Source organism: Bubalus bubalis, chromosome 21 (genome assembly GCF_019923935.1).
Source record: "Bubalus bubalis isolate 160015118507 breed Murrah chromosome 21, NDDB_SH_1, whole genome shotgun sequence".
NCBI lineage: Eukaryota > Metazoa > Chordata > Mammalia > Artiodactyla > Bovidae > Bubalus > Bubalus bubalis.
The window spans coordinates 59,744,278-59,758,396 of NC_059177.1; the positions used below are offsets into that span (position 1 = coordinate 59,744,278).

The following is a 14,119-nucleotide window of genomic DNA, read 5'->3' on the forward strand; positions in this document are numbered from 1 at the left end:
GACAAACATCCTGAGGCTATTATTTCCAGAAACACACTCTAAGGAGACAATTATGGATGCTCATGACGCTCTGCTCACGCCACAATGCCACTTCACAGGGCAGGAGGCTGACTGAAGCAGCCAGCCCCTCCACACTTGAGGTGCTAATTCGGCCTCAAGGCTGAGGCTGAAGAGCTGTGTTTGCTGCCTTGGAAAGATGTGGGCAAGTAAAACAGCAAGATCTGTGCCTGCAAATGCCATTCTTCATAGAAGCTTACTTTATCTATCATCTGTAAAGGTAGAGGGTCCAGTAAGAAATGCACTAAAATGTTACCGCTCACTGCTGCTGCTGCTGCTAAGTCACTGCAGTCGTGTCCGACTCTGTGCGACCCAATGGACAGCAGCCCACCAGGCTCCGCCGTCCCTGGGATCCTCCAGGCAATAACACTGGAGTGGGTTGCCATTTCCCTCTCCAGTGCATGAAAGTGGAAGTGAAAGTGAAGTTGCTCAGTTGTGTCCGACTCTTAGCGAACCCATGGACTGCAGCCTACCAGGCCCCTCCGTCCCCAGGATTCTCCAGGCGTGAGTGCTGGAGTGGGGTGCCGTTGCCTTCTCCAGTTACCGCTCACTAGCTCTGGGTTAATGATGGGGCTGCAGATGCTTGTTTTTTTCTTTACCTTGCTGCACATTTCTGATTTTCATATAGGGACACTTACTACTAGTATAAAACAAAAATATGACACGCTTTTCTTTTCCTTTCTTTTTTTGGCGTCCAGGTGAAGTGCTTCTGTCAGGAAACATGCCTGATGTGTGTGCAGCTACCAGGAAGGTCAAATCGCTGCACGGCAGACACGACCCACCGAGACGGCTGCGTAGAAACCACCCCCAGGTCCGGCAGACAGCTGCTGCGGTGACCTGGCGTCCACAAATTCACTCCAGACGGCGGCAACTCAAGCATCGCGAGGAAGGAGCTGACACAGAAGGAGCGGGTCCTGAAGCAGAGCCCGCAGGGCTGAGCCCCTGCCACCATCACCTGGGAACCTCCCCGCGCCGTCTCCCCCGCGACGAATGTGAGACTAGTCAGGCTGCCATGAGGGAAAAGAGATCTTCCCGTGAAAATGATTACGGAGCGAAGCACTCAGGGGAGCCCCCAGTCAAGAGCATCACTCTGTCCCCCTCTGTCAATGGCACCTGGACCCTCCTTGGAGGGGCCCTCCCACCCTCTCCTACCGGCGCAGGATGCGGGGCCCTACGCTGGCCTCGGGGGGCTCAGGACCCAGACGAGGCCAGACCAAGGAGCCGCCGTGTGTCTTCTCCAGCTGAGCTCTCCCCATGCTGGGCTTGCCAAGTGAGAGCAGCTGGAAGCCTCACTCAGCGGCCACATAGGCCGGCCGCCCAGGAATGAGGACAAGGGAGGGACACGAGCCACGACGGCCGAGGCAGGTCCCGATGCCATCTCAGCAACGGACCCCCCGTGCCTGGGCCAGACACTGATGCCGGGCGTTGGTGTAACGACCAATACACACTCCTCGCACACAGGTCTGTAAGCCTGTCTGAGTTAGGTTCCTAGAACGTGCCAGTCTTAGAGACTTCTCTCTCATCCCGTGGAGCACTAATCAGCTTGCTCACTAGGAAAAAGCCACAAGCAGAGAACTTTGTTAAGGAGACTGCGAAACAAAAGCGTGGGGCGGCAGCAGGGCCGCCTGGGTGGAGGCGACCCGGGAACTAGTCCTGGTCACGAAGGCAGTGCATGACCTAACCCATCAGGCTGCCGGCGGGCTTGACTCGCTGGTAGGGCAGGGATGTACATTCTACTGTTTTCCCTTCTTTGTTGAGACCAGTTTTTTCACCCAAAATGTCAGAGAATCATAGTATTTTAGAGCTGGATAAGAGTTCAATCTATCACTCCCACAGTCTCACTTGAGGACAAAGAGGCTGACGCCAAGGTTAGAAAGGTCACAGCCCTCATCGCCGCCAGGCTGGGCCGTTAGGCCCCCGAGGACACTCCTGGAGCAGGCCCAGCTCCAGCTCCCGCAGGCCCGGCAGGCCAGAAACAGGCACAGAACAGGGCAGAACAACCACGCGCTGCTCCCTCTTTGCGCACCCCACCGCAGGGCTCAGGGCAGGCCTGCTCAGGAGGCCCTGACCGCAGACTGGGTCTGCCGCACACGGGCCGCCGGGCCTCGGACGAGGCTCACAGCCTCTCAGCCTCCGCCCCACCCACTGGGCTGCCCCGCTGACCCACAGGGTGGCTGTGAAGTGCAGCGAACTCCGCAAGGCGCAAACGCTGCGAAGAAACCGTGCCGAGTCCTGCACCAGACCTAAGACATGACTGCCGGCTCTAGGAAAATCGTTGAGCTGAGAGGCAGCAGGAGAGAGCGAGCCAAGGTCTATTAGAGTCTGAGAGCGAGGGTTTGCATCCTGGTTCTTGCACTTATTAGCTGAGCTGTTACCCAGACTCCACTAGCCTCAGTTTGTCCACTGGTCAAATGGGAATAACAACAAATACCTCAATGCTTCTGTGAAGATTAAATGAGGTAACACACCACAACACCCAACTGGGCGCTTAGCAGAACTCGGAGTTGGATCCGCGGGTGGATGTCCTCAACACTGAAACAGCCCTGAGGCTGGACGGGCTGCAGCATGGCCGCTGCTGCACAAGCAGTGTGCGAGGCTCGCCCTGAACTCTGGGCAGACTCCCCACCCTGGCAAGCCCTCGGCAGGCCTCTGTGTCTCCCCGACCTGAGCAGCAACCCCACGAAAGATGCCCTCCCCGCTCCCGGAGACCCTGGAGGGAAGCCTCTGACTCTCTGGGTTGGGAGCAGAGGGCAAGAGGAGCGCATACACGGGCCCACCCTAGGCCGTGTTCTCTGGGCAAGACCCGCCTCGTACAAACCAGCCCCACAGCCTGAGCACTCTGTACCTACCACGGCCTCAGGGCATAGCCCCCCCACTCCCCCGTGCTGAGAACACAGCGGCAGGCTCGGCAGGCTGACCTCAGGGCCCTCGCCAGCACAGAGATATGCCCCCCGGGGGGAGAATTAGGAAAAGGCGCGCCCTCCATGCACCCAAGGGCCCATGCACTGCAGCCCCCAGGCCAGGGCGGAACCAGCAGGGAAAGCGGCAGGGCCCCACCCCTGCGGGAGCCTCTCACGGGCAGTCTCTCCAGCCAGGGCTACGGCAGGACTCCAGGATGGAGAGGTGGGGCAGGGTGAGGGTGTCCTGCGCCTGGGGTCAGGCTGGAGCCATGGTCCGTAAGCAGATGCCGACTCTCGACACAGCTCCGCCACACAGCAGCTGTGACCTTGGCAAGGCGCTGAGCACCCCGTGCATCCTCAGTCTCACGCCCCTGAAGCACGCTGACGGCAGGATGGAGGTGCCAGACAGCAAGGGCGTCTCCTGCAGAGTGGAAACCTGTGGCCTGGATCCCACAGTCCCCTTCCTTCAGAGACCTCCTTGGCCGTACAGAGAAGAGACTAAGCTGGGGAAGGCGCAAGGCTGTGGGCAAGCAGAGCAACAGAGGAGGGCCAAGGACGGAGCCCTCCTTGGTCCCAGCCCAAGCGGCCAGGCATCTCCCCACCGTTCGGGGGTGAACAGCACAGACTGGGAAGCACGCTGCATCCAGCAGCGGGAGGACCTGTCACACTCTGAGTGACGGCCAGGTACTGAATCCACTGGGAGGAGAGAGGCCACGTGAGACAGCAGAAGGGGAGATGCGCGCAGGAGGCAGGAGCAGAGCAAACCTGAGCTCCTCAGGCCCCGGCCACCCCTCCGCTATCCCAGGACAGTCTGGGCGCACAGCTGCTCCTTCCCAATGGACCGTCTGAGTGACTGCTCCTCTCCCACCAAAACCCCAAGAGTCTGGACAAAAGGGAAGACCCCTCACGGCACCACCGAGGACAGGGAGTGCACCTCAACAAGGAGAGGACAGACCACCCAGAAGCACCGCCTCAGCCAGGCTTCCCGCGTGGCTCAGCTGGTAAAGAATCTGCCTGCAATGCAGAAGACCTGGGTTTGATCCCTGGGTCGGGAAGATCCCCAGGAGGACGGCATGGCAGCCCACTCCAGTATTCTTGCCTGAAGAATCCCATGGACAGGGGAGCCTGGCGGGCTACCGTCCACGGGGTCGCAGAGGGTCAGACACGACTGAGCGACTGAGCGCGGCACAGCGGCTGCAGCCACAGCCCTCCGCACGGACGAGCTCCATCCCCGCCTACACCCAGCCCGAACAGATGACAGCCAGCAGACAGTTACACGCAAACCGAGGCTGAAAAAGAACAGAAGAAATAAAGCTGCATCTATCTCATACAGGGAAAGGCTCTTATAAACGAAACACATAAGAACATTTCAAAAGGAAGACTGTCAAAGCTTAAAGATTTTCACCTATGTATGTCAAATATTACTATAATAAAAAGGAAGCAATAAACTGGAAAAAACTTTCTATTTATGTCAGACACTAAGTTTGTATGCGTTTTATATAAAGATTTGCACAGTGATAAGCAAGCCTCAAAAACAATGGAAATGTAATAATAATAGCTAACGTTTTCATGTTATCTCATAATATTACCGTGTGTTAAGCACTTCAAATATACTATTGCATTTAACCCTCACAATGCTGTGATACTATTTCCTTCCAGAGAAATCAGGTTTAGACTACCACCTGCCCAAAATCACAGGGCTGGGACTTTGGACTCTGCCTGGCTCCAAAGCTTGCTCTTAATTGCATGTGCTTCAAATCAAAAAGAACTGGACCATATAATACATTCAGTGCGTGTGTTAACTCACACACACTTCAGCTACAGTCCGGTGTTGTTTATAGTCACTCAGTTGTGTCCAACTCTGCGACCTCAAGGACTCCACCAGGCTCCTCTGTCCATGGGATTTCCCAGGCAAGAATACTGGAGTGAGTTGCCATTTCCTTCTCCAGGGGATCTTCCTGACCCAGGGACTGAACCCATGTCTCTGCATCTGCATTGGTAGGCGGATTCTTTACTGCTGAGCCACCAGAGAAGCCCCACAGTAAAAACTTACCAGCCGTTAGAGTTCTGTGTATCAAACCAGCAAAGATGTCCAAGTCAGAGAATTCAGTGTCGGGGAGGGTCCAGAACCTGGCATTCACTCCCCCCTGACAGGCATGCAACCTGGAGCGCCCTTTCTGGAGGCCCCCCGGCCATACTGACACAAGCCTGCAGAAGAGGCCGTCCACGTCAGGCCCACCTTGTCCTCTGCCGGGGACCCGGCCCGGGAACCGTCAGCAGCCCAGCCCAGACTCCTCGATAGGCTGGGGAAGCACAGCCAGCAACAGGGGTCCCGGAGGAGCCGGAGCGTGAGCACCGAGCCCCCGCCCTCGCCCCCGTCACCCCACTGCTGGGGTCAGGACCCTGGCTCCCCAGTCCCTTCCCACACAGGACAGGCTCCTGCCGTCTGTGCCTTTCTTTGTCCCCTGGGGGTGGGCGCTGAGCACTCTGCTGCCAGGAGCCCCGGACTCCCCGGGGTGCCACCCCATGTTGCTCCCCTGGTGAGCCCACTGTCTATGAATGACCCTCCCTGGTCTCTCTGCTCCCAGGAGCTTCAGGAGCTGCAGACACGGCCAAGTCCAAGAACCACACCGCACACAACCTGTCCCCAACTTGGCACAGAGACAGCATCGAGAAACCCTGGTCACGAAGCACGAATCACTTAAGAAGGTGGACCTCAAGTTCCTGAGGAAGACGCGCTCTGCCCAGGAGCACAGTAGGGAGGGCCTGCAGACGACGCGGGCCGGGAGTGCGCCTGTTGGCGCTGTCGAAGCTTGCCCAGAGCCCAAGGAGTCTGAGCCCCAGGTCCCCACGGGGGCAGTGCACGCTCAGGGGACTCACCTACCCAGCTCACCTGAAGCCTGGCCATGTGCTGGTGCCCACATCACCAAGGGTCCCGAAGTCCCAGGCCAAGGCTCAAATCAAGGCCCAGGCACCGCAGTGATGGTTGCTGCTCTGCCAAAGGCGCCCAGGCCCCCACAGAGGCTGTGAGTGCAGGCCCCCGGCTGCCAGTGTGAGGACAGGGGGACTGGTGTGGCCCCCGGGCGGCTGCCTGGGGGACTGGTGTGGCATCCGGGCAGCTGCCTGCACGGGGCTGGTGTTCTCCTGGACATTGGTGCAAATAAACCTGAGGCAGGACGTGTCCAACAACAACAACCCCACCAAAACACAGCCCCCTCGGGTGCCTCACTGTGAGCAGGACTTTGTTTCTGGGACGCTGGGGTGCTGACTGACACATCTTTAGACCTAGCAATTTGACTCTAGAAGTTTATCCCAAGGAACAACCAGAAAAGTGCAAAGATACATACAGGTTTTTGCAGCGTCTTCACAAGTGGAAACTAGGGCTCTCTGGCGTCCCGTGGTTGATAAGCCGTCTGCCCATGCGTGGGACATGGGTGCCCCCCACGGTCTGGGACAACCCCACAAGCCAAAGAACTAAGCCTGGGCGCCACAAGTACCGAGTCTGTGCTCTTCGGCAAGAGGGGCCGCTGCAATGAGACGCCCGCACACCGCCATGAAGACCCAGCACGGCCACAGACAAAGCAAACAAACAAACTGGAAACCGCACATTCAGCAACAGGGAAGCGCTCCACACCTGAGGAAACACTATGGACTCACTGAAAGCCAGGTTATGAAAGGATAGCTAACAACGCGGAAATAAGATATTTAAGAACCATCTTAAAGTGGAAAAAACGACTCCAATGGTGCATATAAAAGTGACTGAAGGACGCAGCCCAAAATACCAGCGCTTATCATTTTTCATCATGACAGCACAGGGGGATTTTCTTCTTTGTATTGTGTTTGTGTTTCCCACATTTTCTGTATTTTTCATGTATTATTTTTGTAATTAGAAAACACAAACCCAAAATACATTTATTAAAAAAAAACCCAGGGCTAAACTCTGTAACGCCCAGCCCCACGCTTGGGCACCAGTCTGAGCGCCCAGCGCCAGCCAAGAGCCCCGCACAGCGGTGGCAGCTGCCGGCTGGGGAGCCCTGTCACTCCGTTCTCAGCCGCAGCCGCGCGCCACTGAGCCCGGCCCGGCCCCGGGGCAGAGCCAGGGAAGGGCGCTCGGAACGCCTGGCGGGGCTCAGGGACCCAGGGGCACAGGGACCCTTCAACAGAGACCACACAGCACAGAAGAGGAGCAGGCGACCAACCCGAGGCCTGGACAGACGGACACTTGCGCTGCGCCTGGCCACCCCCACAGCTCTGTGACTGCAGGCCCGCCTTCTCCTCTGAGCCTCAGTTTCCTCACGTTCAGGACGGGGTTAGCACCCTTCATCTCACGGGCTGTCAGCACTACGCTCAATTATACGAGCACAGAACACAGGTCACTACACAGCCGTGAATATTACGAAAGGGAAAGGGGTCCCTTGGGCCAGCAAGGCTCTCAGAGTCCCGAGACCCAGCCTTGAGGTTCTGGAGGGCAGCAGAGGGTGAAAGCAGGTGAGGACGGAGAAGAAGTGGGATGTGGGCAAGCAAAGGGCCGTCGGGCATCATGCCCGGCCTCCCGGCGGCAATCAGCACACATCTCAGGAGAGACGGGGGCTTCCCTGCTGGGCCAGTGGTTAAGAACCCACCTGCCAACGCAGGAGACATGGGTTCCAGCCCTGGTCCGGGAGGCTCCCATGTACTGAGGGGCAACAAAGCCCAGCGGCTGCCACCACCACCGAGCCAGCACACCAGAGCCCAGGAGCCACAACTGCCGAGCCCCTGTGCCAAAAGCCTGCGCTACAACAAGAGGCCACTGAAACGAGAAGGCCATGCACTGTGGCTAGAGGTAGCCTAAGCTCAGCAGCAAGGACCCAGCGCAGCCAGAACACAGACAAACAGACCTTCCAGAAACAAGGGCAAGCGAGCACGGTACCTGCGGTGGGTCCCAGGCCCAGACTGGACTCGTTGAGCGCGTCCTCCTCCTCCCAGAAGTACTGCGGCGGCTGCAGGATGCGGGACTCTTCGCTCTCCTCGCTGGGGAAGCCCGAGCCGGGGGCTCCCAGGCCAGCGCCCAGGCCCACGGCCTCACTTGGCTCCTCCGAGTCCAGCGGCTCCAGGCCCGTGGGCAGCAGGAGGTCCAGCAGGGAGGTGGAGGGGAGGCCCTCTGAGCCGGGCTCCTCGGACCCGGCTGCATGCACACCCAGGGACGCTCCTGCGCAGACAGGAGAGCTGGGGGTTACGGGAAAGAGGGCGCAGGGGGGAGACCTGCCTGCAAGGATCAAGGGCCCAGGGCGGGGGCTTCGCAGACACTCCTGACGCCCAGGGCTGCGGGTCGGAAGCGGCCCCGCTTTCCCAGACCCTGCACGCACCCTGCTCCCCAGGCTCCTATCCCAGGCCACACACTTTCCCAAACTGCATGAAGAACTCGATCTGCGTTTCAGCAGCACAGGGTGTTTAAGACCAAGTGAGGTGGTCACAGGTCAAATCCATCCCGGACTGGAACCCTGGACCCTCTATCCTACTTTACAAAACAAAAAACAGTAAAATAAAGGGATTTTTTTTTTTCCTATCTCTCTCACTTCCATTCATTACGAACAGGAAGCAGCCCTATTTGCTGGTTTTATGATGTATACTAACTACAGAAGTATCACTAACTTGCTGTAAGTCTTCAGCCCTCAGTCTCATCTGAAAAGTGAGGAAGGTGGGTGAAAGGGCCTCCACATTCTCTTTTCCAGACCGATATTCAATGACGCAAGAAAGAGGGAACTGCAGGAGTTATTTCCCGCTCTGTGCTTGGAGTGCACTGTGATATGAGTTGACAAAGTCCGTGGAAATGTTTAGTCATGTAAGTGTTATCTGGGCTTCCCTGGTGGCTCAGATGGTAAAGAATCTGCCTGCAGTGAGGGAGACCTGGGTTCAGTCCCTGAGTTGGGAAGATCACCTGAAGAAGGGCAGGGCAACCCACTCCAGCATTCTTGCCTGGAGAATCCCCATGGACAGAGGAGTCTGGCGGGCTACAAAGAGTCGGACACGACTGATTAAGCACAGCACACAAGCATTATCTAAATTTTAATGCTTACAAGCACCTTAGGCAATAGTAGGCCCTAAGCCCAACAAGTGGCCACTAAGGAAGACAGATGTTTCAGACTCAGAAGCAAGTTCTACCAGAAACAGAGAACGCATCCAGAGAGAGACAGGACAGACAAGATACACTTGAATCTAAAGAAAGCAGCCTGGGGTACCGGGAAGGGGCGGAACAAAGTAACAAGCGTCCTCGGGAGGACACACGGGCCTTGCAGTCAGACTCAGGCTGCTGCAAGAGCAAGGCAGGCAGGGGCTCCGGCCTGTGGCTGAGCGACTGGGAGTGCGTCGGCCCCCCATCACCCATACAGCAGGATGGGGAAGCCCCCAGACATGGGGCCACCAGGAGAGGTCAGCCCCCTCCAGCGTGCGGACTGCACTCTGAAGGGCAGACTGCAGACTACTCGTGGAAGTGGTCTCCTCTTTATGGAGAGCAGGGAAGCAGGGCATTCTTGGCCAGGAAAAGAGAACGTTTAAGAGCGACAATGGTCAGGGTCTTCAAACACATTTAAACAAAAAGTTGCTGTGAATAATGAAGACCAGTTACTCTATGTGACTTCAGGGAAAAACAGGAAGAAACAGATGCTGTCAGAGCCTCAGACAGAGTTAACCAGAAGCAGGCGACGCCCGTGGGCACCTGCATCCGTCTGCCTAAGTCCTCCTCCTGCTTCCAGGCTCAGCTCCAAACAGCCGCCCCAGCTCCCTGGGTCCAGGCTGCACCCCCTCCACGACCACCGGCTCTGCACACGTCACTGCACTCTCCTCACTGCGCTGCAGCAGACCACCGGACAGCCCCTCACTCAACGGTGAACACGGGACTCACCTCTGTCGTGACCGGGCCTCGACAGTCTCTGAAGTATCACAGGAGCTCAGGGTGTGTTTGAGTAAACAACCAAATAAATTAAGACATACCCTTTCCCTATGGCTGATTCATGCTGATGTTTGGTAGAAACCAAAGGGATACTGTAAAGCAATTACCCTTCAATTAAAAATAAATAAATTTTAAAAATAAGAAATACCCTTTTGTTTTACAGAGAGATAACAGGCCTAGTGAGATTAAGGTCAAATAACCAGGTAACAGAATTGCTGTAATTAGCCAGCTTCTCCCCACAAGAAGGTCCAGTGGATGCTCCCTGAGGAAATGTCGGAAAGCTGCCGTGTCCTTCTTCCTAAGGACACATAAGGAGAGAGCACCTGGCGTGACCCGATGCCTCACAGGATCTGAGGAGCAAGGAAAGAGCTGGATGGAAGACACCCTGTCCTCCCAGCACCCTGCTCGGGGTCCCCACCAGAAACCCAAAGCACAGGGTGGCTGAGAGTGTAGGGGTCTTTCCTCCTGCCCCGAAAGACCTCAAGTCAGTGAAGTGATCCCTTCCTTCCACCAAGACGCCCCTTTATCTACATTTGTGCCTGGACCCTGTGTCTAGAAGTAGGTCATCTATCAGCCCTACTGGAGTAAGACTTATTTTCTAATTTTTACAAAGTTAATCACAATATACAACACTGTCAATCAGATATGATGCCAGGTAACTTTGGTTTCAGGTATGCTGCAGCGTCTTACTGGAGGGTTAACATCTGCACTGGACTTCCACTGCTCAGAAGAAAGCAGTCCACCCCCATCCCCAGCTTCTATATTCTGGCCACCTACTGTGCCAGGCCTCCTCTAGAGACACAAAGGGGAAGAGGAGACAGCCTCTGCCCTTGGGGGAGAAAGTGCTCTTTGGAAAATGGAATGCCCGGTTATGTAAGATACCAGGTGATACAACAGGTCTACTTTCAGATGTGGCTTCCCCAGGTTTGGGGAACCAAATACAAGACAGTAACCTGGAAAAACTCAGGCAGTCCAGGAAGAAAAAACTCAATTGATGAGAAATGTCTGTAGTAATTAAGTAACAAAAACTGCACAGGTTCCCAGGGACCAGAGCAGCCTTCTCTGTGAGGTGAAGCCCTTTATCCACCGACTGAGAGAGACATTACTTCAGTGTTTTAGAAGAGCAATGGACTCTCATAAGAATCCTTGGAATTTTACCCTCCACGAAACCACCAGAGGACTAAACGTGCTGTGCCTCTCCACAACCTGAGAGCTGTCTCTCCGAGGCTAACGGAGGTGAGGGGGTAGGAGTCTCGGCCATGCAGGCCTCAGTCCTGCCGCCAGGAACCTGTGTCTGTCCTGCTGACTTCTTGCCTCTGGGGATGAATCCTTTAGCTGGTGAAGCTCTCCATGCAGAGCACTGTGGTCTGAGGAATCCACTAGGGTCTATCGTGATCATTCCCCTGACTGAGGGAGGGCCCCATTCTCCCAGCCTCTCCCCTCCATCTGTCACCTGCGGAGAAACCACGGTTCGTCCTGGTCTATCTTGCCCAACACTCTGATAGGAATAAAAAGTGTGTGCGTGAGTGCCGCTGCTTCAGTCGTGTCGGACTCTACGCGACCCCATGGACTGTAGCCTGCCAGGCTCCTCTGTCCATAGAATTTTTCAGGCAAGAGTGCCATTTCCTTCTCCAGGGGATCTTTCCAACCCAGGGACTGGATCCACATCTCCTGCATTTCCTGCCTTGCAGACAAATTCTTTTACCACTGAGCCACTAAGAGATTCTGATCATGTTTCTGAAAAGCTGTGTTTGAAAAGGAGGAATCTGGCTTTTGCTTTCTTCTGCAGTAAACAGTTTCTTTTTCTTGAAGCTATTTTTCTGCACAATGGTTATTTTTCCTTTATAAAGACCTTGATATTTTCAAAAGCTTGGCAGTGGGTAATTATGAGATGTTACTTATTTTCAAACTTGCCCACCAAAATAGTAGCTGAGACCTACCCATTCCCTATATAACTACTTTTGCACTTAATAATTAATCTGCCTAAGACTACCGGATTTTAACTTTCCGATACACACTGATCTTTTTTTTCCTCTTGCACCTGCAATCTTCTGTTACCTCCATCACTCTCAACCAAGAGAACAAAAAAGACAGAGCATGAAAAAGATTTCAGGGATCGGCCTCAAAGAACTGAAAACCTGACCCAAACAAATTCAGGAAAGGAGGCGCAGGAAGCAGGCTTGTATCTTAGGGCGTGAAAAGAGCAAGGTCTCCACAATCCCCATGTTTTGTCTCCCCTGCGTCTGCTCTTGATTCCCGCGTCCTTCTCTCGCTTCCCTTGCCCTAATCAGCAGCTCTGAAGTCCGAGATCCCTAACCCTCCGCAGACACCCATTCGGAGCTGCCCAGCAGCATCAGTGACACGGCCCACAGCTTGGACTGTCCGCTGCAACAGAGATGGTCCAGCACCACCAACGCGAGAGCACACACTTGGCGCGTGTGTCAGAGAAACAGTGCCGCCCGGTCCTGGCAGGCGTGTCCCCACTACAGCTTTGTAAGGGAGACGTCTTGCTGGACACACACGCATCCCTGCACGGTGGGGACACTAGCGCGCCCCCCGGACGGAGGCGGAGGGACGAGGGGGGTAACCCGCAGCTGGCAGGAAGGGGCACGGTAACAGCTGGGCATGGTCCTGACACACTCCGCAGACCAGTTCTGGGATGGCTGCCACACGGAGAGGCAGCCGGCCGGCAGCGCCTATAGCTGAACCGACCCTGCCCTCCAGACAGGACTCGCGTGGTGCGGAGAGCGAAGGGGCGGCCCGGAGGCCACGTCCGGGGCGCACCGCCTGGGTCCTCAGCCGGTCCTCAGCCGTGCCCGCGCCCCGCTGCAGAAGGCGGCCCCTGGCTGAGTCGCGGCGGCGGGATTCCGCACCCCGGCGCACAGGGCAGCGGTTGCTCTGCAGAGGTCGCCCCCCCAACCCAGCCGGGGACGGACCTCAGAGCGCCTCCGGCCGACCGCGCGCGGGGAGCCTCAGGCCGACCGCGGCGGGTGGGACCACCGCGCGCACACACAGATGCCCACCCCCGCCGGCGCGCCCCGCGCCCGCCCAGCCGCCGCGGGCCCCGACCCCCGCGCCGCTCCCCGCGCGCACACCTGCCGTCGCCGCCCCCCGCGCCTGTCACCGCAGCCCGGGCGCGCGGCCCTTTGTCGCAGAGACACGCCCGCCCGGCGGCCCCGTCCCCCGCCCTCAGAAGCGCCCAGAGCGCTCGCGGCCGCGCGGCCCTTTGTTGGCGCGGAGCCGCCCCGCGCGCCGGCCGCCGCCCGCTCACCTCCGGCCAGCAGCAGCAGCAGCGGCGGCAGCGGCGACCCCGCGGCCCTCAGCAGCCGGCCCATGGTGCCGCGTCGCCGCTCCGCAGCCGCCTGGGCGCCTCAGGGCCGCACGGGCGGCGGCGGCAGCGGCGGCGGCGCGCGCGCGCCCATTGGCCCGCGAGGCCGTCACTCGCCCCGCCCCGCCCCGCCACGTGCGCGCCCCGCCCCTCCGCCCTGCCACCGGCCAATCGACGTCGCGGAGGTCGGGGGCGAAGCCAGCGCGCTGCCCGCGCCTCGCGCGCCTCGCACCTCAGCCGTCTCGCCTCACAGGTCCGCAGCCGCCTGGCGCTCAAGTCTCCGGAACTCCGGGCGTGGCCGCGGCGCTGAGGGCCGAGCTGGCGAGGCTGCGCCCGGGCTTCTTTCTCGGGCGCGGGTGGACTCCGTCCGGGTGAAGCACTGCCCGAACCAAGCTCTGGAGAAGGCAATGGCACCTCACTCCAGTGTTCTCGCCTGGAAAATCCCATGGATGGAGGAGCCTGGTGGGCTGCGGTCCCTGGGCTCGCATAGAGTCGGACACGACTGAGCGACTTCACTTTCACTTCCATGCATTGGAGAAGGAAATGGCCACCCACTCGTGTTCTTGCCTGGAGAATCCCAGGGACGGCGGAGCCCGGTGGGCTGCCGTCTATGGGCTCGCATAGAGTCAGACACGACTGAAGCGACTTAGCAGCAGCAGCAGCAGAACCAAGCTCACGCCTTTCTGAATAACTCTTGAGAGGCGTAAGTCCCATGATGTTATTAATAGTTTATTCATAAATTGAGAACACTGCATATCAAAATCCGCAGAGCGCAGCCAACGGGTCAGAGTTTATAGCCACAGATGCTACTAGAAGACAGTAAAAGAAAGCGAATTAAGTATCCGACGTAAGAGGCTTTAACACGCACGTACACGGAGCAATCAACACATTTGTTGACATAAGAAA

The 14,119-nt window shown here is 57.4% G+C and overlaps 1 protein-coding gene across 1 annotated transcript in view; it reads right to left on the reverse strand.

Moving 5' to 3' along the window:
• PODXL2 (podocalyxin like 2) overlaps window positions 1-13,286 on the reverse strand; it is a 47,929-nt gene extending 34,643 nt beyond the window's left edge. The window contains exons 1-2 of the mRNA XM_025272459.2: window positions 13,157-13,286; window positions 7,867-8,145 (exon numbers count right to left, since the gene is read on the reverse strand). Coding sequence (XP_025128244.1) covers window positions 7,867-8,145; window positions 13,157-13,220 — 343 coding nt within the window. The 5' untranslated portion in view covers window positions 13,221-13,286. The remainder of the gene's footprint in view (window positions 1-7,866; window positions 8,146-13,156) is intronic.
• Between the last annotated feature and the right edge of the window lie 833 nt (window positions 13,287-14,119).